The sequence below is a fragment of the Lonchura striata genome, chromosome 18, assembly GCF_046129695.1.
Source record: "Lonchura striata isolate bLonStr1 chromosome 18, bLonStr1.mat, whole genome shotgun sequence".
NCBI lineage: Eukaryota > Metazoa > Chordata > Aves > Passeriformes > Estrildidae > Lonchura > Lonchura striata.
In genome coordinates, this window is record NC_134620.1 from 4,691,338 (window position 1) to 4,715,712 (window position 24,375).

At 49.9% G+C, this 24,375-nt stretch overlaps 2 protein-coding genes across 2 annotated transcripts; both read right to left on the minus strand.

The window, feature by feature from the left end:
- Positions 1 to 1,483: 1,483 nt before the first annotated feature.
- UNC119B (unc-119 lipid binding chaperone B) lies at positions 1,484 to 6,439 on the minus strand. Its single transcript, XM_021549991.2, has 5 exons — positions 6,232 to 6,439; positions 5,673 to 5,786; positions 5,051 to 5,162; positions 4,680 to 4,852; positions 1,484 to 3,810 (listed from the first exon to the last, which is right to left on the minus strand). The coding sequence occupies exons 1-5, from the start codon at positions 6,437 to 6,439 to the stop codon at positions 3,698 to 3,700; spliced, it is 720 nt and encodes a 239-aa protein (XP_021405666.1). The 3' UTR covers positions 1,484 to 3,697.
- A 6,223-nt stretch (positions 6,440 to 12,662) lies between these two features.
- On the minus strand, positions 12,663 to 20,336 carry MLEC (malectin). The gene is made up of 5 exons (XM_021549846.2): positions 20,135 to 20,336; positions 16,667 to 16,845; positions 15,180 to 15,356; positions 14,970 to 15,027; positions 12,663 to 13,708 (listed from the first exon to the last, which is right to left on the minus strand). The coding sequence occupies exons 1-5, from the start codon at positions 20,322 to 20,324 to the stop codon at positions 13,479 to 13,481; spliced, it is 834 nt and encodes a 277-aa protein (XP_021405521.1). The 5' UTR covers positions 20,325 to 20,336; the 3' UTR covers positions 12,663 to 13,478.
- Positions 20,337 to 24,375: the final 4,039 nt, after the last annotated feature.

Sequence of the window (24,375 nt, forward strand, 5' to 3'; positions counted from 1 at the left end):
ATTCTCCTGCTGCTGGAGACGAAGAGGTGCTGACTCCACCAGGCTGCCATCACTCAGCCTTGTCCTCGGCAAGGACAAGAGACAGCAGTGTTCATGTCCGAGGTCACAGCAGACAGCGAGCCAGGCTCTGGGCTAGCTCCAGTCACAGGAGAGCAGGGCAGAATACTGGGAAACAGCTGAAGACGATGTGATGGAACACAGAGCTGAGAAGTAGAGCTGCTACATTTGGACCTTACAGCTCCACCACCACCTTCCTCCTTCATTTCTGACTACTAAACACTTGTTTTATCCTTCCTGAACCCTCAGATAATGGAATAAGCATCCCTAAGCACCGGAGAAGAGGCTGCTGCTCCTCTGCAACAAGAGACATTGAAAATCATCAAGTACACACACAAGACATTTCCTACCAAAAACTGAGGACAAGGACAGAAGTACCCAGTCCATATGACCTTCCTTCACAAGGTGCAGTATGTATTCAACACTCAAAGTATGAAAATAGCTCTCCAGGAAGTTTTCTGGCATGGATCCAAAGCGCTTGCCTCACAAATGGGAAGAAGAGGTCCTGGTAATACAAGTACAAATACTGGAAAAAACATACTATGAGTCCGTGGGTTTGGTCCCTTTCTTTTGAAGTTTTGAGCTGAACACAGTATGGTCCCAACTTTTTTCTTTTTCCAATTCAGCACAAAACCTGAGAGAAGCAATCTTTGATACCTTTTTCCTTGCTCAAACTCTGACTGATACTGAAAGCATCTCCTTTGCCTGCAGCACCAGGTTACAACTGACCATCCACCTGTCAAGGATGTGATCCCAGTGGAATTTCTTCCAAGCTCACTGGCATGAGTAGCTTTGACCCAGAGCACACACTCCAGAAGGAAACTGGTCTGCTAAACCACATTTACCAAAGAAATCATCCCTGCCACAAGGAAAAGAGGCTTTATAGAAAGTACCTAAGAGAAAAAGAATCCTAGGTAAGCTACTAAAGTAGGGACAGAAGTTTGGAAATCCCTGACTTTCTGGACTACAATCAGCTTTTTTAGTGCTGGGTTGCCCTCTTGGAGGGACTTTATCCTGCAGCATGCTTTTAGGGCAAAGACCTGATTTGGCAAAGCAAACGAATTCAGCTAAAAACCGCAGGGCGCTACTGCTGCCTGCGAGTCTCCCGGTTTTCCTCCAGCTCTCCCTTTTATTGCTGAACAGCTAACACACTCCCAGTGTGAAAGCAACCGCTGCGCTGCCGTTTCCTCGTCGCTGCTGACAGCCAGGACGGGAATTCCCGGCTCCTACCGGGACCCGACACCGCAGCGCGCTCCCGCCGCCAGCAGCCGCTAGATGGCGCGCGCGCGCCGTGCGCGCCCCCGCCGCCCCGTGCGCGCCCCCGCCGCCCCGGCCACGAGCCCGTCCGCCTCTGAGGAACCTTCACAGCGACAAGAGGAACAGATGGGAACCGTCACACTCGTAAGAAAAGCGAGGGGCTGCTTCATGTAGAAAATGTTATAAAAGTAACGTTTAAAGGCACCTGGATTTATACTACATACAAAATTCAGTTCAATATGCTAAAATTTGCCAGGGAATAACAAGTAGGCTCTTCAGACATTATTTATGAACACTTCAGGGTGAAAAACACACTTCCAGGTAGTTCTGCTTTGTGATGAGTAACTCAGAGCAAAGCAAATGCTTCCCACCTCAGAGGCACAGCACGAGGGCTGTGGAAGGTGTTCACTGTAAGAGGCATCTTGAGGTCCACCTCAACAGCAGCTTTAACTAATCCTGAAGATCCTAAACGAGATTGCATTAGTGCCTGTAGAGATGCTGGAGGGGATCTATGGTGGCAGAATAGTTCTTCATCTTTCCATCAGGCAGACCTTGCCCCTCCACATTCCCAAGACATTTGTTGTGGTTGCTCATGATTAATGCTCCACCCAGAACAGGTCATTTGTTGTGGTTAATCATAATTAAGTATCTTCCTAAGAACTGGAAATTCATTCATGTCTGCTACCCTACACACTCTCACTGCTTACTCTGATGCCAGCTGATGTTCCACACCAAAGTTACTTTCACTAATCTGGAAGTAAAGGCAGTGGTTTCCTATTCCTGTCTGCATTACCAGGCTCTAGGCTCTGATGTCCACCCCACTCAATCCTGCTAAAACACAAACTATGCTGAATCCTTCTTAGCACAACAGGTAACCATTGAACAGTTAGGTTTTAACTGTCTCAAGAACAAATGGAACTAGTATTAGAAAAGGTCTCCAGTCTAGACACAACCTAACTGCCCGAACAAGAGACACAACTGACCAGCCCAGCATGGGGACAGGAAAAGTACCAGTTTTGAGAGCCAGCAAACCTGGCAAAAAAAGGTTTTTATAGCTGAGATTTTGCACAGTTGGGAAAAAAGGTTTTGATAGCTGAGATTTTGCACAGCTGGGAGCTTGCCCAACTGGTCCTCCTCTTCCTACTGCATGATGCCATTTCCCATTGCCAGATCCCAAACACAGCTGTGGTATCAACCTTGGCAACATGACTTCCTAAACCATAAATAAGCAGCTGAGCAGGCAGAGCAGTGATGGGAACAATGAAAAAGAGAACCATGTACATTCTCACTTTCCAAGGATCCCACTCCATAACACTGAGTGATCTGACCTGGGCAGCTTTTAGCTACCAATATCTCCACTGCAACGAAGAAAATGAGCTGGTGCTGCTCACAGCAACTGTGACAAACCAGTCAGGTTTACAAGTGTAGACTGAAGCCTGCTTCCTACTCATTTTTCAAGTGATTTTTCACATTCTCCCTTTTTCCTCTAAGCCCCACTATAGTGACACCTTCACCCCAGCCAGGCTGACAATGTGCTGTCTACCTAAAAAGCAATACATTCTGTAGCAAGGGCCAAAAAATCCTACAAAGGGAAAAAGGAGAAATGGTAAATACAGTGAGATTAACATCAGCTCTAAGGTTGACCCCTGAGCTCCAAAATTCAACCGTTTCCTCACAAAAGTTCAAACAGAAATGCTATCAGAGGGGCAGCCCCCTTTTTTCCCTATTTCGTATCTCTAGTGAAATCTCAGGCAAAACAGAGCTTAAATGTTCTTAGGGGCAGCTCAGGCCCCCAGAGGCAGATGGAATATTCCTGCACTGCTTAGAAGCTGAATAAGTCTCTTTCCCACTGGAGAATATTGGGATGCACCCTAAAAAACAATGTCAGCAATGCAACAAACAAAATCACTGCCACTGAAGAGATGATATATCCAGCTGAATAAAAGATCTGCTCCTCAAGCATCACTGGCTAGTTGAAGGGGTTAAGATTTTCTTGCTAAGAAATAGCTTAACACAAACAATCTGACCTCTTGAAAAAGGATATTCATCCAAGAAGTGAAACATCAGAAACATTAAAAGTGCAACCTAACTAGAAAGACTAAGAGCAAGAATTGTCTAGGAGTCCCTCTGATCCCTGACCTAACCAAGGTTATTAGAAGATAGCCAGGAACAGAGAAGGAGAGGCAGGAAACGCTGAGTCTCAGATAAAGAGGTGTTGCAGGGAGATTTCCTTTCAATAGCCATCATCTTTGCTTCATGTTCTCAGCCTCATACACAGAGAAAAAGTTTGGCAAGAAGCCTTGTTGCACGAGACTGCAACTCCAGTCCACTCCTGCACATCTGGAATGGTTAAGGGCATCACAGCATCCAGCACACAGAATGATTACTGTCCTCCATTGTAAGCATAGTCGGCTTTGTTGTGCATAATCAACTTGTTGTCCACAAAGTAAAAGCTGTCCGAGCGTGTCTCGTACGGGTTTTCAACCATCAGACGGACTGTGAAAGAGAAAGCTCCATTACATTCAACAGCCAGCCACAGTCAGGATAAAAAGGACTCTGCCACTCCACTGGATTTACTAGGCTGATGCTCTGCCCTACCCAAGGAAGAGAAGCAAACTGCTCTTCTGAGCTTACTTCAAAGGCTCAGCCTACCCTTTTCCTTCTTCCCATTCACAGGACAAGTGCTGTTAAAAGCAAACAGAGGGGGAGTGAAGTAACCTCACTCAAAATAAACTTAGAAACTGCCAGAGCCATGAATGGAGCCAAGCAACCATCACGTCTGTAAACAGAAGGAGTGAGTCTGTGGCACTCCCCACACGTACACAGGTGGGATGAAAACCCCAAACCTTCCCCACAGCTGGGCAGCCCCGGAAGGGCCCCTGTGCCACTGCTCTATCCACCCCGAGGTCAAACATACCCTGCACAATCTGTATTTGCAGAGCTCTTAGCAGGCTTAAAAACAGACCTCGGAAGAACCAGTTCTGTTCCAAAGCAGGAGGCTCTAGCCCTAACAAGCAAGTGCAGAAAACAGATGGGTGGCTATAAAAAGAACCCTTTCTTCAGTGTTTTGTTTTCTTCTGGGCTACACTACAAGGCATCAGGCATGTTAGTCCTGTGACTCTGTATCAGTTCTTGCAGCCTGTGACTTAGCACATGTTGTCTTAGGTTTTCATTTTCAAAGGAGGAGACTTTGCAGCACAAATTCCTAATTCAGAGAAGATTACACTTTGCTAAACTGGGAACCTGTATCTGCTTGTTCCTCTCTCCTCAATCCCAGTCACAACTTCTTTCACAAGCAGAGGGAAAGAATGAGCAGATGCACACACAAACAAAACACCACTCAGTGTGGCAAAGGAGGTACTTACTAAGGTCTTCTGAGAGCTGAGGGAATTCATAAATGTGTTCACATGTGTTCCTGCTACTGGGGATGCAGAAGCCAAAATCAAAATCAAAGTTTTTCAGCAAGCGATCTCGGAAGTAATGCCTCTCAATCATTCGGAAGTTTGACACTGGCTTTTCTCCCACCGTGAATTCCACTCTGCATGAAGAATCAGGAAAAAAAACAGCTATTGCAAAGAGCCTTGGGTATGAGTCTACACAAGACTTCTCTACAACAGTTTGATATTTGTAGTCTAAGATAGGCTCCCTTGAGTCTTCAACCCGGTTTTGTTATAAACTGTCAAGTAGCACTTTGTAAACATCCAATTCTCCCTTCTTTTCATGAACTCATACTCACGTTGCACCAACAGTCCGAAGACGGAGAAACGCTGGGGTGAACTGGTACCGAACAAAGCGACCTGCACTTGCATCCAGTTCACTGCTGTCATCTTCTTCCTCCTCAGCGTGCTCTAGAAAACACACCTGGAGTGAACACACCTAGAAAACCAACCAGGAGTTACTCTGCTCATTGTGTACACCTGAGGTGATAGCGGCTAGCAGGTGTATCAGGACAAGCTGCCTACTGCTTAGGTACTGAATGTAAACACATTTAATACCTGGTCTGAGACTTACACTGGCACGAAGTGAAAGAGAAAAGACTTGCCATGACAGTTGGCCCTCCCCTCAATCTCACAGGATATCCCCCCTCACAACTGCCAATGCACATGAACTAATTTCTATTATAACCAGCCCAAAAAAGTAAGATTGCCAGTCGATAGTACTCTCCCACCCAACAATAATCACATTTTTATCAGAAGTTTCTCAGCAGAGAAAAACTCAGTCCTGTGCTTAAAGGAGAGGAATTTAGTCATCAGGACATATGCCAAAGGACCCTTCTGCTCAGTTTGCATGGGTCATGCATTGTAACCTCTCAGCTCTCCGAGACTCTCTATCCTCCCTGAAACATTTGCATGCTGTACCTGAAGCAGACGGCTTGGCAATTTCAAAAAGTACTGTTCCAGTGTCAAGGTCCCGGATCTTAAACCTGGTGAAGTCAATGTTGTAAATGTTGTCCTCAGGTTTGCATAAATAATCTAGAAGAGAGAGAAAAAATATAGTAACATTTCAAAACATCTGTGGTCACTTACCAAATGCCTTTTTGTTAGCCCCAGCCCGATAAGCTATGTACTGCTCGTTGTTTTGCAGAAGCTTCATGAAAGCAGGACAAAATTAAGGATGCGAGAAACAAAGGCATGGTAAGTGCCAGGTAGCAAAGCAAGAATAGGATGCGACTGGGACAGAAAAGCAGAGATCAGCAGCCCAGAGGGGAAAAAAAACCAAAAAAAAACCAAAAAGCCCTCAAGCAAATCAAAACCCACAAGCAGCACAGAAGTGCCCAAAGTTTCTGGAAGTTGTACGGGAGCTGCCGGCGGGCGCACCCCGAGCCGCCGCGTCCCCGCCGCTCCCCAGCCGAAGGCCCGGCCCGGCCCGGCCCGGCCGGCGGAGCCCCCGCCGCTCCGGGGACCGGCCCGCACTCACTCTCCGTCACCCGGCACAGCCCCAGGACGTGCTCGGGCCGGACGGTCTCCAGCGCCAGTAACTCGGACTCGGTCCAGGGCTGCCGTGGCGGCGCATCGGCTGATCCGCGTCGGCCCCGCAGGCGGCCGAGCGGCCCCGCGGAGCCCGGCGGCAGCTTCTTGTCCGGCCCCGGCGCCGCCGCCGCCGCCCGCGCCCTGGAGCCGCTCATGGCCGCTGCCAAGATGGCCGCCGCCCGCCTCGGTAGCTATGGGAGCGCGGGCGGGGCGGGGCCGTTGCCGGGCAACGCCGCGAACGGAGCTCAGCGGGGCCCGGGCCCGAGAGCCCCGCGCGGGCGCCGTGGCACGGCAGCCGCTCCGTCCCGGGACACAGCGGGACAGGCCGGCTGGGAAAGATCAGTTACCTGAGGGAAAGCAGCACAAGGAACAAACAGACTCGCCCCCGGCCGGCTGCCAGCCGCACCACCCCCCTTCGCTGCCCACCCGGGCTCCTGGTTCTGAAGGCACGGCCTGAACGCGCAACGCTGCCCCGACACAGAGAGCGAGTGTTCCCCGAGAGCCCCGCTCTCTTCAGGGGACGGTGGCAAGAACTTTTCGGGAAGGGGCAGCGTCAGCAAGAGGATGGCACGGAGGGCACGCCACGCTCCTGGCCGGGGACACCCCAGCTGCTGTCCCTGGGGAGCGGGACAGCGACAGGCCCGCGTGGCCCGGGTCAGTCAGCTCCATGGCCACACACCGGAGCTGGCAGCGGCAGACATCGGTCCAGTCTCCCCAGCCTGGTGGGAGGAACTGGGGGGGGACTCAAAGTATCAACAGACGGAAGAAAGAATATCTTTCTTGCCAAAGAGGAGGGGCAGCCCGCCAGCCCGCAGTAGGCACGCAAGAGCTGCCAAGTCACCTCCAGCCCTCTGAGGAACTGGGCAACAACAAACGCCTGCATCCTCTTTTTGGAAGTCCTCCAATGACACTGAATGTGCTCACGATGACCAGAAGCAGATTTTGAGCAGTGATTTGTGACACTTGCTGTGGCTTGTGAGCAGCACACTCCTGCTACTGCCAGCCAAATGTTATTTCAAAAAAACCTGCCTGCGCCGGTGCTCCTAAATCCATCTCGCTGCATGGGCTTGGTGCCTCCATCCTGTGCCCTAAGGAAGGACAGACCGAGGCCTTCTGGAGAAGCACCTTCTCTGCATGGGACCAGGGTCCCTTGTCCCAAGAGCAGGCACCCAGAGCACAAGGCTGCTGCTTTCTCTCTGTTCCAGCTCCGGCTGCCTCTGACACGGTTTCTAGCTGAAAGGGGGGCGGCTTGCAAAGCCCCAGAAAGCAGATTACATCTCTGGTGCTCCGGCTCTGAGCAGGAAGCAACAACCACATCAGCACTTTTAAGAGGATGTTGTACCATTCGATTTGCACTTTATCGCTCAAAACAATGGGCAAGAGATCACCAGGGCCGTACTGGAGGCAGCAGCACAGCGTTACCCAGCAGTCAGCCAGGCTCTGCCCCCACCACCAGAAAAGAGGGACCACCTCATCCAAGTGACAATATAATTTTGTTTATTTTCCTTTAGCACACTGCTGGTTAAACTGCCAGACAGATTTCAGAACATTCCCTCAGCCAAACATCCTGGGAAAATTAAAAAATAAAACTGCTACCATGTACCAAAAATAAAATAACCCACCCCCATGCCCATCTCCCCCAAACTAGTCCCTGCAAAGCCAATGCAATCAGAAATAGATATCTGTGCTTTTCACCTAGGGCCCAAGCTTGCTGCAAAACAAACTAGAAAATGTCACTGCAAGTTGTTATAACACAAAACAATGGGCAGTAAAATAAAAAATCCTCCTCAAAAACCCTTTGTACTGGTGACACGTACAGATGGAGATTTCTCCTCATACTGCTTCAGCCTTTACAGACAACTTAGACCTGCAGCTTTAAGTAATTTGTGATGTGTCCTTAATGCCAGTGGCAGAGGTCACTTCCACACATCCACAGCCAGGCACAATGGAGCGATGGGACCATGTGCCAACGCTGACTGCTGCTACCCCACAGGAACCAAGCACACCAGCTCCTCTCACAGTCCTGGCTGCTGCCTCCTGGCATGGAGCACAAATCCTGCCTCTGCTCTCACAGGCTCCAGGGCTACTTAACCAACCCAGCTGTTTCTCAAATGGAAAAGCCCTGAATGCACAAGGCCCCCGAGGAAACCACAAAAATTTCAAGTCCCCCACTTGCCAGCCAGTTTCCAGCCACTGCTTCGCTCCAGAACACCAGCTCAGGAACTGGACAGTGTGACAGAACAGCCATAGTAGCACTAGTGAGCAAATCCCCATTAAGTGTGACAGGACTACTCCAGGACAGAGATCCCTCATTTCCTGGATTCACTCTTCCAGCTAAACTGGTTCAAGCTTTTTTTTGCCCCTTGCTTTCAAATCTCCATCACAAACTCTTTAGCAGAAACCTTTGATGTTTGCAAAAGATTATTCACATTTTCTGATCAGACAGCACAGTTTCTAGGAGGGTGGAAAGCACTTGTTCTGTTGATTTTTTTTTTTTTAATAAAGCACTTTTTGGGAAGAAAAAAAAATCAAAACCTATCAATAACCTGCAGTAGCATCCCACCAATCAGACTGGGGACAGCATCGTCACATCCCTCCCCACCCTCATCTTCCCCTCAATCTCCAAAAATAGTATTTAATATACAGCAATAAACTCTGAGCAAGCCAGAGTCCCGGAAGACATGGACCTGCTTTCACCTCTCCCATCCATCCCAGCACCTTTCAATGCTACAATACTCCTGGGTCAAATCCATTTGGATCCAAGGTGAATGCATGTGCCCCAGACCTGCTGGGCAGCACAAAGCAGGGGTGCAGCACAGGAGGCCCATCCATGTGATCACGTTTCTGAGCCTGCACAGCTCCAGCCTGGTGTGTTTGTGCCGTTGAGAATACTTATGTGAGCCTGTTTGGGACCAGCCGGTGGAGACAGACTGGTGGAACCAGGCCAACGTTAAAATAGCATCCTTGAATTGTATTAGGCTTTGGCATTTGTTGTGGAGATGCAGAAGTGCCAGTAGGTAAATCAGCTCAGTGCTGGCCCAGATCCCATTTCCCTTGGATTCTCAGCAAGGGTATTTCCCTCCCCATCATACGTGCAAGAAGCAGATGGATCTCTCCCACATTTGAGCCCCAAACAGAGCCTGAAACACTTGGTACTTCGCAGCTGCTCAGAATCTGTCTCACATCAAGAGCTGAAGCTGCTCTCATGGCTCTCTCCCTCCTGCTGTTTTCTATCAGCAACAGGCTTGTTCAGCCCAGAGTTCCTGCAAGACACTTCCCTGGCTGAGCAATCCCGTTTCAACTTATAGGCTAAGGGACAAGGCACAGGTCCCTGCTCTGTTCAGACCTAAGCAGCACAGGGCAAGCCCTCAGCAAGTAAATTAGGGGTGCAGGACCCCCCAAGCCCACTCTGCACCCAGAAGCTGTAAGTGCCAAACAGCTACCAGGACCCAGAATGACTCACTCAGCTCTGAACTGCACAGACACCCAGGCACCAGACTGTCTGGAAGTTCTCCATCCTGTCTTCAGGCGATTTCTGGGGGAGACCAGACCTGAAGGAGCACTTCCAGTTCTTCTATCCCCTGCTAGACTTTTCTTCCATTGACTTTAAGGGCTGAAAATAAAGATACTTGCTCACAGTTCTCTACTTCAGCTGTGACCTCCAGAGCTGGCATCTGGGGACAGGGAGACAGTCCCCATCTGATCTCAAGGGCAGGGAATGCCTGTCCCTTGAAGAAAAAGAAAAAACTCAGAAGCTCCTTAAAAAAAAGAAGCTCCATCAAATAGACTTTTATTCAAAGCCTGAGACAAAGGCACCAAAAAGAGAAGGGAATTCATTTGGCTTTCTGTTCACTGCCACCTGGGACAATCAAAAGGGTCAGAGATGTTTAGTCACACACACAGAAGACTTCAATAGCCTGGCTAAAAGGAGGGGCTGATGGAACAATTAAAATAAGTTTTGAAACCACTATGCTGAGGTTGGATCCAGGCCTGAAATATCATAGACAGTGATTTTCCCTTTATTAAGTGGAAACTTTACTAAAATTGCCCTATCTGTCCCTCTCTACATAACATGAATCAAGACAGGGTCTGCTCTGCCCCAGCTCCCCATGCTGCTGCACTCCCTCTGCCTGCTGCTGGCAGAGGGATCAGCACAAACAAGCTTGTCTCTGACCTGTCTCAGTTAAACAATGTCTTGGACATTCCCTCAAACACCCATTCTGGAAAGCTACAGCCAGCCCAAACTTTTTCTTTCCCTGGTCAGGACCAGGTACCTCATGACATCCCTGAGTCTGGCTTGCAGATACTAGACAGAGATGACCAGGGGAGCTGGAGTACTCCATTCCCAGAAAGGTGCTGACTGGCCAGCCCCCACCATCCTTGGTGCTCCCACATGCTTTGTTTGAAGCCTCCTTCCAAAGCAAATTTGTCAGGAGGGGATGGATCAGGAAGGAAACTGCTCATAGGACCTTAACAGGGTTAGGAACCCCCCAGGAAACCAGCTTTATAGTGAGAAAGATGCACAAAACCAGAGTCAAAACAACTGAATTGAAGCCATGAAGGATGAACTGTTTCTCCTCCCTATTCTTAATCAAATAAGACAAATTCATTTGAACTGAGCAACTAGAACAAACTAGATCACACCCTGTACAGCTCTGCCTTGGGGCAGCTGATGGCACCAAATGGATGCCCTGGCTGCTAGGAGAGGCCAGGATAAACTATCCTAAAAGACTTCTGCACATCTAAACACACACCCTTTCACCCATGGAATGCAAGGCGCTTAGATTAATGGGTGAGCCACAAGAAGCTGAGTGATTCCTTGCTTCATGGATGCTCAAAAAAAATGCACCCTAAAAGGCCTGGAGGAGAGCAGCTCCTTAGAGAGATGCCTGCTTTCAACCCCAGATTCTTTGCTTAACAAATCAGCAAAGTTCATGGTTCTCAAAACTGATAAAGATCTAAATGTCTCTTCAATCCAGTTAGAGCAATCCCAAAAATGCTGGAGAATCCCTGCAGGCACTGTCACTGAACAAATCAGAGCTCATATTTTATAATAGTTTTATAAGAATTAGGATTTTAACAGTAGCTAGAAGATGAAGCAGACAACTTCAAGCCAACCACCTTCCATCCTAAGCTTTGTTCTTCAAGATCTGCTCTCTCTAAAGCCTGTATTCTACTTTAAATGGGGTGGGGATTCTCTTCCTTCTGTCCCAAACTAGCCCATGCGCATTTGGAGAGAAGATCATTAATGTCCTCCTTGTTTTTCAGCTCATAGATACAGAATTAGGGTCAGGCCTGTAACAGTGATGTGATCAGAAAGGCAAGGTTCAGTGGCACTGCTGCAGAGAGCAGCATTTTGTCACCTCCCCCAGCTTCCACTCTGGAGACCCTGAGCTGACAGCTCCTACCACAGCCTGAGGGATAAGAGGAAGCGAAGGCTTCAACTGTCTGGGCCCAGCAGAACAGAACAGGCTGCTCCTCCAGCTCCCTTGCCAGAAGCTTGGTAGTTCTGCTGACCCTGCTCAGCTCAAAGAAAGGCTGAGCCACTGCAGGGGATCAAACCCAGGAGCAACTGCTAGGAAAATGCAGGCCCAGAGAGGTAGAGCAGCATGAGGTCACAGCTCAGTGCCACTGCTCCAGGGAAAGACAGAACACTTCTGAGGACAACAGAGAGAGCATGAGGGAAAGCGCTCCATGAGCCCAGAGCTCAGCAGCAGCAAAGCTGATCTGCAAAAACCCAACCCTGCCTGGGACAGATCCTGCTCCAGCACAGAACATCTCCTTCCTGGTCAACCAGAAATGCTCAACATGTTGGAGGCCAAGATTTTGGGAAGGCAGCTCCTCAGGGCCTGCAGCTCTGGATCAGAAGGCACAGCAGTGGCTTTCGCTCTGTTGAGCCTCTGCCAGGTAGGCACAGGCTCTGCATGTGGAAACAGAAGCCTCTTGCAGAAATACCCCTGGGGGAAGCAGGTGACCTTGTCTCCAGTGCATTGCTCACTTCCAGATCTCTGGATGGCAATGAACCACCTTGCTCTGCAGGACTGAAAAGCTGGACATCTGACCCTTCACTACAGGGCCTGGATATGAAAAAGGCCAAACCCACTCACTGCAAACACAGACCACTTCCATTTCTCACTGCTACAGGCAGGGCTGGTCCCTACAGAGGGAATGAGAAACCACAGGGAGCATCCACCAGGTTGCTCTGCTCTATCCTACAGCACAGGTTGTTTAGAGTCATGGAGAAGGGAGCTCACCATTAGGAAGGTTAAGGAACAAGTCCTGAACCTCCTCTCTAGTTCACCTGATTCTCAGCTTCTTCCAAAGAAGAGGTCACTTGCTAGGAAAGGCAAAACAAGGAACTGGGCTTAAAACAAAACGTTTGAAAAGAAAAGGATATTAAAGAAAACAAAAGCCATAATCAATACAGAAAACAGCATCTGATCAGACGCTAACAATGTCAGCCTCTCACAGGCTACAGCAGAATCCCTCTGCGATGGAACAAACATTGCAACTGCCAGACTAGGAAAGTCTCTCCCAACTGGTGCAGCAAATCAGGCCAAATAAATCCCTCTGCTCCTGGCGCAGCTTGCAGTCTTAGGAGGGGACCGTCGCTACGGAGGCTGGTCTGGAGCCTTGGTATCTTCACACAGGCGAGTACCATACATCGTGTTGCACACGTTCAGAGAGATGCTGAGCCAGGCTCTGTCCTCTGCAGTCATTTGACACCCAACAGCACCACAACACTTCCACGCTCCTGGACAAAATGTGTACCCCAGCCTTGTTTTATGAATTGCTTTCCCGCTTAATGAACTGTATTCCACCCAGTAAAGGCAGAGATCCTACAGCACATGGCTTTCTCTCAGTGTAGGACACAGCCCAGGACTGGTAGCATCAGCTTTCACGGCCCAATACACACCCAGCCAGGACTCAGTTCACTCTTGGATGCCCCAGGGAAAATCAGAGGCTGCACATGGTGCGAAGGGGAAGGCAAGGGCCTTGCTGCTTGCTGGCAGGGGGAAGGTAAGCTCCCTCTTACCTGGACCTGCTATTCATTGCTATTCATTCCAAATGAATCATCTCTTTTTTTTTTTTTTTCCCTTAAATTATGAACAATATGGAGAAATTGAAAGCAACCATATTTGGTCCAACTCCTTCCCTCCCAGCCCCTGGGCTGATGCACTGTGGGGCTTGCTCTCACAATCGGCAGAGGCAGAAGAGGGTAGGAATGAAGACACCAAAGGCCACCAATATAGGAAACATGAGGCTGCTGTTGTCCGAGGCATAGGGGTTTGGTGTGCGTGGGCCTGACTGAACCCGGTTCTTATTTGCCTGTTTTTTGACACTGGAGCCATCATCATAGTCATCTTCATCATCATCTTCCTCTTTTTTCTCCAGACCTGGGTGTGGCTGCAGCTTTGGAACATCTGTTGAACAAGACAAAAGGTTGCAAGCAGGCAGGATGTAAACTGGGAGTTCACTCAAGACACTTCCTTCCCCTCTCCCCAATCCAACATGAACATTGGCAAGAGGGCACCTGAGACCCCGTTAATGGAAACCACAACTAGAACACCCCAGAAGAGAGGAATATCTTTGTCCTGGTTTGTAAGATAAGCTTGTATTCTATTTGCCATCTGTTGGAGGTTGGGCAGGTTTGTTATCTCTTCTCAAACCAAGACAATCTTCTTCCACAGAGGATCACACCACTAATTATTTTCTTTGCAAGATAAGAGCATCCAAGGATCCAGCCTGCAGAATAACTTCATCCTTCCACATCATCAATGTGTCACAGGGACAAGTTAACATACAAAAGCACACTTAGAGCACACATTCAGATACTGCAGCTGCTCAGTAAGACCTAGTCAAGAACAAGCACCTGCTGCCTTGCAGGACCAGCAGATACGGGTGCAAATAGGAACGGGAACAACCCTTTCCACAAACAGTCCTACTCCACATCACTGCACTCCTCAAAGCTAGAACTGTGAGAGCAGCATGGCCAAGCCCCACTCAAATCCAGCCTTCTGAGCCTTGGGCCTGAGCTGCAGGTGCCACCTGACCACAAGATTCTTACCAAATCTTCAGCAGCACCTGACCATCCCATAGTAAAGCAAATTGATGTTTTGGTCAGAGAGGGATCCTAAACCTTCCTAGTTCAGGAGCTAGAGGGGCTCCAATTCCAGCTCACTTATGAAGAGGACGATAAAAGAACAAGGACCTTTCCAGCACTCCCTGGAGCTATCCAGATGAACTGGTATCTGGGAAAAAAATACTGCCTTGTCCTAAAGCTGAAAAAACAAAACAAAGCTCCAGGTGAGAAATACTAAGCACTAGCTAAAATAACCGTAAATTGTCTGCAGGGCTGCTGCTGACATGCAAGGCCAGAGAGCATTTATCTGTAGCTATAAGCTGAGACTGACCAGACATGTTCCCTTCTCCTTTACCCCGTATACAGGAAATTCCAAAACAAATTGGTTTTTCTCACTCCAAAATGACACAAGCTTTGTGACTTAGAAGAGAATGAGGACAGAACACACCTACTTCACTCTGCAACTGCACTCTGTGGGAACTCAGTGAAAGAGAAACAATTTTGGCAGATGTGGGTCAGCAAAAGCTATGATCTCATAGTCTGAGAAGCAACAGGCTGCTCTCCAAGGGGGAAGAGCCTTCTGGCTTAGAAACTGTGCTTACCTTCCACTGTTCCTTGCAGGATGTATAGGGCACAGATTTTCGGATTGTCATAGTAGCCCTAGAAAAAGCAAAAGCAGCAGTCAGTGCTGCAGCTCTGAATGGTCTCCCCACTTACCAATGCCTCTCCCCCCTCCAGCACACAGCTGCACCACATGACTGGATAAGAACGGGAAAGGGAAGATCAAGGCTCTGCCTTGAAAAGCTTATTACCTTTACAAACTCAATGTGGAGCTTTCCTGTGAATGTTGAAACCTCCCCCTGGACACTCAGTTTTCCCTTTTTGATACTCATGGGAATGATCTCATCGTGAGCTGTGCTGTGTCCAACTCTGTCAAAAATGTCCAAGTCTTTCACCACCACGTGGCCATTCAAGCGAACATCAAATACCTTCAGGGTGGAAGAAATGACAGAGTCAGAGCAGATTCAGGCACGTGACAGTTGAAATGGGAACAGAACAGGAAAGGTCTCTGCTTTTTATGCACCCAGGATCAGAAAGCATTGTAACATGTCTTGGCCCACTCCTTTGGGAAGGATTCAAAGCCCAAAAACAGCCAGATAAAGACACTAAAGCATGAATAATGCTTTCAAATACCCTGAAATCTGCCTTCTCCTTTTAAAACAACCCCTAAATATGCTATTCAGACCTGAGGACAGCCCAGTTTTATTCTGGTTTATTCATGCTTCTCTTGCACAACTCTTCTCCTGTCTGAAGATCTGCTCTTACCACTCTGGGGTGGCTGTGACACACCACACCCTAGGGAATGAAGCCATTTCTAACTAACAGCCTGCAGCAGAAGAGAGAAGAGGAAACAAGCTGGTGAAGAACACAGGGTTTGAAGGAGGTAAAATGTTTAACTGCTAACCACATCAGTGAAGTCAGAGTGAAAGTCCTCCTCAGGGCTGTAATGACTCAAACTACAGGCAGCACCTGGGGAATCCCAGCAGAACCACATGAAGGAAGAGGAACCAAAGATGCCTCAGCCCTTCAGTTTAATCTGAGGCTGCTTTTTGCATCCGTTGTGTAAGCTAGAACCACCAGTTTTGCTCCCTGAAATACTTCTCTGGCAGGAAAGCAGCACACTGCTTAAGGAGATCAGCCCAAAAGAAACTGATAGAATCAGAAGAAAGCCAGACTAAAACACAAACCACTCCTACCCCAATTTATCACAGGGCTTTGAGTTCTGCTTGATTCTGTTTCCACTTCTGTACATGAGGGATTTCAAAAGTGGACAAGGATTATTCTTCTCTAAAAAGCAAGAAGCAGATGAATTTAACTCTGCTTTCAGGATCAGACTGAACCAGTAGCAAGTCTTATTACATTTGTAAAAATTGTTTTGAGTAGGGTATTTAACCCAGACCACCTCCCTGCTTCAATTTATGCAATACCTTCTCCAGCATAACTATGCTGTCTAGTCAGAAGCCAGTGTTCAAGAAAAAGGAAAAGAATTTGTTGTAAAACTCTATTGCTAGTTATCTTTAGTTACATGTGTTTGTTTGAATGCTTTGAAGTTAGGTTTTCCAGTCCAACTGTATAGCTAGAATGTGGAAGAGAGCTCTAAAGGTTCAGAGCCTGGGAGAGGTTGGGACCTAAGTTAACTTACTCCTTCCTCCAGCATGCAAAGCAGCAGAGGTAACCTGAGCATAAACAGTCTTAGCCAGGAACTTGCATCAGAGATACACAAGGAGCTATTGCTTACCTTCTGTTGAGACTGTGCAAAATAGACCTCTGCAAACTTCAACACCAGCACATAGTCACCCTCCTCTTTGATGGGAACTTCATAGCCAAAGGTTTCCTCATTGTAACGCTCCGTCTGGTACAGAATCTGGTCTTCTGCATTGGACCGCAGGATTGGCAGCTTCATACCATAGTCAGAAGCTGGGTTTTGAGCACAAAAGAGTGAGAGGAAGGGTTACATTCTGAGGAAGAAACACTTTATATATTCTTGAAGCGCTTAACTCCATAAGCGGCATTAGCACTTACAACCCATCAGACCCATCTCCCCTGCTTGCTCTGACCAGGTGGCAGCACTACCAGAGCAGAAGCACAAGAAGCCAAAGTCCCAAAATCCAAGAAATGTAGGAAAACAGGTCTGGGGACATGCTGCAGTCTAAGACACAGTAAGCTCACTCTCACCATTTCAGAAAGAAAAGCCTGTTTCAAAAACATTTCACAAAGCCAAAGGACTTGGCCATTGGCTTTTGCTTTAAAGAGTGAAAATATCTAGAATATTTTTACAATATTTTCAAATTTCAGACTCCAAATACAAAACTAAAACAGCTAGCATAGGACTAACTCAATTCATTGACACAACAGATTTGAAGTTAGCAGTTGATAGCACTGGGTTTTAGAGACTCTTCCCCCTCAGCAAATAACCTAGGGAATGGCAGAAGGGTGAAAAGCATTAGGCATCTTACAAAGCTCTTTCTTCACACCACAGCCCCACAATACCTGTCAGCATAAAGATGGGATAAAGGAAGAAAAAAGATACACAAGTGTTTCAAGAGCACCACCAGCTCCATCAGCTGATGTTCTCAGAGCCACCCAACTGAAATGGGTGCTGTCTGCAGGCATGCAAAGAGTCCCTGAGAAGGGCCCAAACACCATGCCCAAAAAAGACAACAACTGACAAAATCAGAGAAATCACAAAATTTGTCTCTTTTCAGTGTTTCACCACCTCTACAGCAGCCCCCAAAAACTTTAACCCCACCTGGTATGCTACTGTATCAGGGTTCCTGTATAAATGCAAACTGATGCAATGCCTCCAGGGCTGCACATCAAACAATTCCCCAGCGATGCAGGGGCAGGAGCGAGGACTGTGGACACCATCCATCCACCAGCACGGCACTTCAGGCAGAAGTTGATCCAGATGAAGTTCTCTGCTGACCTCTCCCACCCCTATTTCCATGGGAACAGACACTGCACTGGCCAACACAAAGCAAGAACTACTAACCCAGTGCACATTGCCAAAGACAGAGCCAATGCAAACGAGAGGAAATTAATGCCAGTTCTTAGTCTCCTATTTCACACAGAGCTGCTCAGGCAATCTTCCACTTCTCTTTACCACTCAAACTTGGGTATAAAGACTAAGGACTCTAACCACCAGAAATACAGAGGGTGAAAAGTTTAACCTCTCCTCCCACACAGATATTTCTGGCCAGCTACAGATTACAGTGATAGCAAACCAAGGACTCTACAGAAGGCAGCTCCTATTAAAGGAAAGCCTGCACAGAAAGTCCTTTAATAGCCAAGAAGGTAACTGGAGAGGAAGACCTGTCACCTGCATGTCAGAGCTCTGTTGACAGAGCTGTGGAAGCCAGATGGATTTTACAGCACACTGGGTGCTCACTGAGAGCAAGCAGTACACACCAAGCTGTAACTCAACTATGTTTGGCACCTGCCTATTCTGTAATTGCCATCAGCACAGGCAGTCCTTTAGGGCACAGCAGCTGAATTGAGGCTTGAAAAAAAAAAAAAAAAAAAAAGTTTTAAATTGCCCAGAGGCAGTACAGCTGAGAATTACTATCCCTAGGTCATTTCCTCCCAGTCAGCCATACATTTCTGCTATAGCCCTTACATGTCTAAAAACACAGAGAGGAGCCCAGAGTAAATGAACAATCGTGCAATAAAAAGCCATTGAGGGAAAGGCAGCTGAGAGCTCAAAGGGGTAAAGTCTCCACTGTGCCTGGCACCACTGGCTGATGCAGGATTACTGTAACAGCCTATTGCTCAGAGGAAACACCATTGGCTTTCCACAAAGGAAGTGCATGTCACAATGTGCTTGAAAAAGACCCTTTTTTCTCTTCAACTCAGAAATAAATAGTTCAAGTTCATAAGGATGTTCAAGTCACACATGTGAGAGGTCTATGAAGGGAAGCTGACCTACAGTGGTCAGGAACCCTGTGCAACTGAAGCAGCAACTCCCATGGGTGTGAAAAACCATATTATAATTTAAATGTGACCTCCACTGTATCCAGTGTGCCCAAAAGGCTCTCCATTTGGGATGGCACTCATGCAGGACAAGCAATAACAGTTCCAGCTGTATAGCACAGGAAAATCCTCACCATCCTACATGGAAACAGCAAAAGTTAAGACTCAAAAATCAACAGAGAGCTCATCTCCACATTCCACCACTCACCTGAAACTGACAGTAGAGCAGCTCAGCACAGCTAGCTTTTCAATATATTAGTGAATCCGCTAAGTTTTGGTACACCAATTATCAGAAACATGCACAATTCAACCTGTGTGGTCTTGGGGGAAGTAGGAAACGGCAATCCAAGTGCAATTAGTTCTCCATCCTGTCATAAATAGTAGGCTGAAGATTTTACTGACTTGGTAGTTAGAGCAGCCGATGATTTCCCATCTGCCCCTACTTCTGCTCGTGTCCCGGCCCTTGGAACACGGATTGGGGCATGGAGCAGACCAGCCGGCTGTACCTTCCCCCTGCCGGGCGCAGCACCAGGGCTCCAGCGAGCCCTGCGCTCTTCGCTGTCGGGTCCAGAATGCTGCAAGCATCAGCCCACATCGTGCGCGACCCAGATCCGGCTGCAGAGGGCTGGAAAAGCTTGTTCCCAGTGCACCGAGCGCGCTGCGCACTGGGCTGTGAACCGGCGGATCCTGCTATGGAACACGGGCTCTTCAGTGGAAAACGGGGGAGAAAGTGAGACCGGCGGGCGCACGCGGCAGGGCTGGCAGCTTGTCCGCTCCCGCCGCCTGTCCAGCCGAAATCCCACTCCAACCCTCGCGGAGCCACTTATCCTCCGGCATTACACAACCCCGCAAGCCGAGGGCAGGAACACCATCCCGCAGGGTTCATCCCGCCGCCTCTGGGGCCCCGGGCCCGCACCGCCACGGGGACGGGGGATGCAGCCCCAGTTGGGCCCGGCGGGAGAACAAGGGTGGCCGTGGTCCCGCTGGTGACAAGTGCCGGCGCTGCCTCCGGGCCACGACCGTCCCCGGGCGGCTGGGGGAGAGGAGCCCCCGCCGTCCTGCAGGGACACCCACAGAGCCGCCGCGGCTGCGGCGGGCAGGACGGAGCAGGGGGAGCGCGGGTCCCGGACCCCGCCAGCACAGCGGGACCTCGCAGCGCCGGCGGAGCCGAGCCGAGCGCGACCCCGCGGGCTGTCCCGCCGAAATGCCCCGGCCGCGGCGTGTCCCCCGCCCTCACCTCGGCCCACGCGGCCCTCGAGCGGGTCCTTGCGGAAGTGGATGCCGTTCACGTCCACATGGGCATCGCCGCCCGCGTTGACGGCCCAGACGACGCTGTCGGCGATGCCGCCCGCCGCGCCCCGCAGCAGCAGCGGCAGCAGCAGCACGGGCGGCAGCAGCGGCGCCCCGCGCGTACCAGCGCCCACCATGTCGCGCTCCCGGCGCCGCGCCCGCCCCTTCCTGCCGCCGACAGGGGGCGGCTTACCCCGCTGCCGGGGCGGGACGAGCACCGGCCAATCCGCGCGCCGAAACGAGAATATTAATTACCTTCCCGCCTGCCATTGAACGGCCGCTGGACTTTATTTGCATATTCATAATGCGGCGGCCCAATGAGCGGTGGCGATGGGCGGGGTGGGCTTAGCGGCGCGGGGACAGCGGCGGGAGCGGCGCGGAGAGCCGGGTCCCCGCGGGCCGGGGCGCCCGGGGCCGGTACCGGTACCGCCCGTGCAGGGAGCGGAGCGGAGCGGGTGTGGAACCGGCTCCCCTAGGGAGGCGCGGCGGGGACGGACGAGGCTCCCCAGCGCCGTGTCCGCAGCGGGAACAGCCCGGCGAGCTGGCCTGAGCGCCGGCGGCTGGTGGGCAAAGCCCGCCCCTGCGCGCCGCCAATCGCGGTGCTCCAGCGCGGCGGAACGCGGAGCACGGTGGGGCGGCGGCGGGAAGCGCAGACGGAAGGTTGCCGCGGCAACGGGCGGCGCTGCGGCAGCGCGGACCGGAGCGGACCCGGTGTGCTCGGGGACGGGGCTGGACGCGGTCCTGGGACAGCGGGAGCTCCACCGCCGTCGGGGGCGGCTCCTTGCCACGTCCCGGTAGCTCCGTGCCCGTTGTGCTCTGAGCAGCAGCTACCAAGCCCGGCTCGCTGCCTTGGCAGAACACGCTGGTTCTCCTGTTCGCCCCCGCCATGGAGTAAGGGAATAGGTAGTTGCCTGCCCAGTAAGGAGCGATGCGGCCGGTGGCGTGCAAGCATCTTGCACCACAAGCGAAGCAAAGCCTCCAGTGAAGGGGAAGGCAGGGAGGTGACCGTGACACTGCCAGCGGGCTGATCCCTGGCTTGGACTTTACAGGAGAATGTAAAATCCTGGGTTTGTTTTCTGGAGGACCTTGGCAAGGTCTTTGGTGGCTGGAGTGAGATATCCCAGGGAGAGGTCGAATGAAACTCACTCCCTGCACAAAGGGGGAACAAATAACTTAATGTTTGCCCTTCTGTCTGATCATGGTGTTCCTTGAGGCGTCAGATACTGGCCTGTGCTCCTGGCACTGGCTGCATTAGCAGTGGCTGCTCCTAAGTGCCAGTGATATTTTATTAATTCAAGTCTTTTGCAAAGCGTCTTCTTCTATAAATAAAGACTTGGTGCTGCAGACTGAGAATTAAATGCATTTGTTGCTTTTGTAATGCACCTGTGGGCCTCTTAACCAGACCCAATCTTGGAGAAGTGAACTGTTTGGCAGAATGTGTAACCACCCACCCCCTGCTCCCCAGTCTGCTCTGCCCAGGTTGGAGTGAATCCCAAACCATGTTCCTGCTGCTGTGACATCAGTTCTTGGGCTCATGATATAACTGGGCCAGGACAGACATGGCACTGCTGCACTCCCACACCATCACTGCTGCAAGGAATGGGTTCCTAAAACTACAGGGTTCCTTAGGAAAGCACATCCAGATTAGTAGTATGAAATGTGTACACTTAGCACCTCTCCAGATTCAGCCACCTCATGCTGATTCCTGGCAAATCATCTCGGCGTTACAGTCCCCAGCCCTGGCAGCATCTGATCAAATCCAGGCTAATCTCCTGTATCCCTGCTGTGTTTGTGACCTGTTGGGTGTCCCCCAAGTTCTGCTACCAAAGGAGTGCAAGCAGCCGTGTCCAGGACAATGCTGTCCACTTGGTGAGGCTGAGAGAAGCCTCATTAGAGTTCATTTATGCTGATTACAAATGATCCTCCCTAATCCTACACTTTCAACTGTGATGTGTGGGTCAGGAACACAATTTTGAAGCAATAAACACTTTAAGTGTTACCAGGTGTTCCCAGGGTGAACATTTTCTAAAAACTAGCTTGGATGACCATTTCCCAAGAATCACAAAGCACAAGGGATCAGCAGTGAGGAGGGACAGTGGCTGTGCTCATCTGGGGCAAGAGGAGCCCCTCATCCTGGCTCACAGGGCTCACAGCTCCTGGCAGAGGATGGCAGACAGTTTGGCCTGTGTCTGTGGTGTCCTACACTGCTGTCCCAAATCAATTCTTGCTGTCACACCAGCAACTTGATGCCAGTTTGTGCCCCAGATGTCAAAGGCTCCATCCTGTTACTAATCCACTGAGCCATCAATCAGTCCCCTGATGCAGGCTGGATTTACACCAGTAACCTACAAGTGAAAGTCTCAGGGTCATTTTCTCAATCCCTTGATCTCTCCCTGTCCCCTGGCAGCTGTGCCAAAATGACTGTCTTGAATCAGTCCTGTCTGGTCTACCTGGCACCCCGATTGTTCATGAGCAATGAAGGGCACATGTTTAGAGTACTAGCCATTTACTGCTGGAAAATGGGATCAGGATCTGGGATGTCCAAAAACAGTAGCAAAAAGATGTGGGTTAGAAGCAGGCCTCATGGCTAATGAGGTATCTAAGAAATAAGTGTGAGCCAGCCCCACTGCCCCATAGCCTTCCCAACTGGCACAGGGCTACAAGGCTCAGGTGCCCACAAGGGACCAGCTGTGCCCTGCCATGTAGAGCTCCTTGGAAGCAGCTCCCTGGTACAAAATTGGAGATAAGAGCAAAAGGATTATCTCTGGAATTAGATTATTTAGATTGGATCTTTAATCTCTGCCTCTGTCTACACAAGGAAATAGTAAAAGTCCCTAGGATTATTTGGGGTTTGTTGTGAAAGTAAAATTAGGCTAGCAGCAGGAGCTCAAGAGCTTCTGATGGAAAAAAAAAATTGAAGGCTTCTGAGACCTGCCCTGTCTGACCTGTTCACTGTATCATGGTGAGACCTGGCAGAACAGAGCTACAGATGATTTGGCAGACTCAGCTTTCCTCAGAAGTAGCTGTGGTTCCAGGACTGCCTCTGCAATTACACAAAGGTGTACTGCAGCCAGCCTTTGCCTAGTACTCTTGGGATGACAGGCACAGCTCTGCCACACCACAAACTCAGGGACCTGCTTAAGCAAAAGTGGCCGTAGTCTGCAGGGAAGATGCCCAGCCACCATGATGCTGCACTGTGGATCAGTGCAGCCTCCAGACATGAGGTAGCCACGTTAAATAAACACTGTCCTGCCATCTGATGCTGTGGGCAACTGCTCAGGGCAGGGTCTGGGAAGGAGCAGGCAGAAGCAGCCACCACACTTGTGGCCTCTGACTATCCACTGGGCTCCTGCAGCTGGCTGTGGCACAAGGCATGCACCCCGAGCTATCCCCAGTGCCCACAGGCAGGCACAGCAGTCTGCAGCACACAGGCAGCAGCACAGCTGTCCTGCTCCACATGCACAAGCAGCTCCTTCCTCAACAGGCTCCCCTGCAAGTGAAGCACAGTTGTGTACTAGCACTCCCTTTGGCAGACATAAGCCTGTACACGGCTCCCCCTCCCCAGTATCACCCTAAACACATTTGTAACATACCAGGACTCTGGACTCTGTTCAATTTATCACCCTCATCTCCAAAATCACCCTCAACAATACAGCTACTGAGCCAGTAGAAATCTGTAAATATCCATTTTCCAGTTTCTTGGCTCACACCCACATTTCTAAGATGGGACCAGCTCTATAGATAACACACACAATGGGTATACACCCATTTGCATACAAAGTCTTCTATTGCTTCACTCCCAGGTACCTATCTGCATTACTTGCTTTTATGTGCACACACACAAACCCTTCCTAGTGCACACACCTGTGCAAACACAAGTAAACATGCACACAAACACAAATATAAGGAGAAACATCATTTTTCTGTCACTGGAGCATCAGCCATCACTACAGCTGGTTGGCACAGCAACAGGAAAGCAGAAGAGAAAATATTCCTTTCGGACATGGATTTGTGGACCCCAAAAATCTGATAGAGGACCTTGGAAGTGAAAGATTCAGATGGAAGAAGCAGGAAGATACTGGTCCTTGACCTCCCAGTTTCAGTAAGGAGGCAACCAAGAGGAAAACAGTTCCCAGTCACACCAAGAAACACACAGTGATGATAGTGCCCTTTGAAACCAAACAGAAA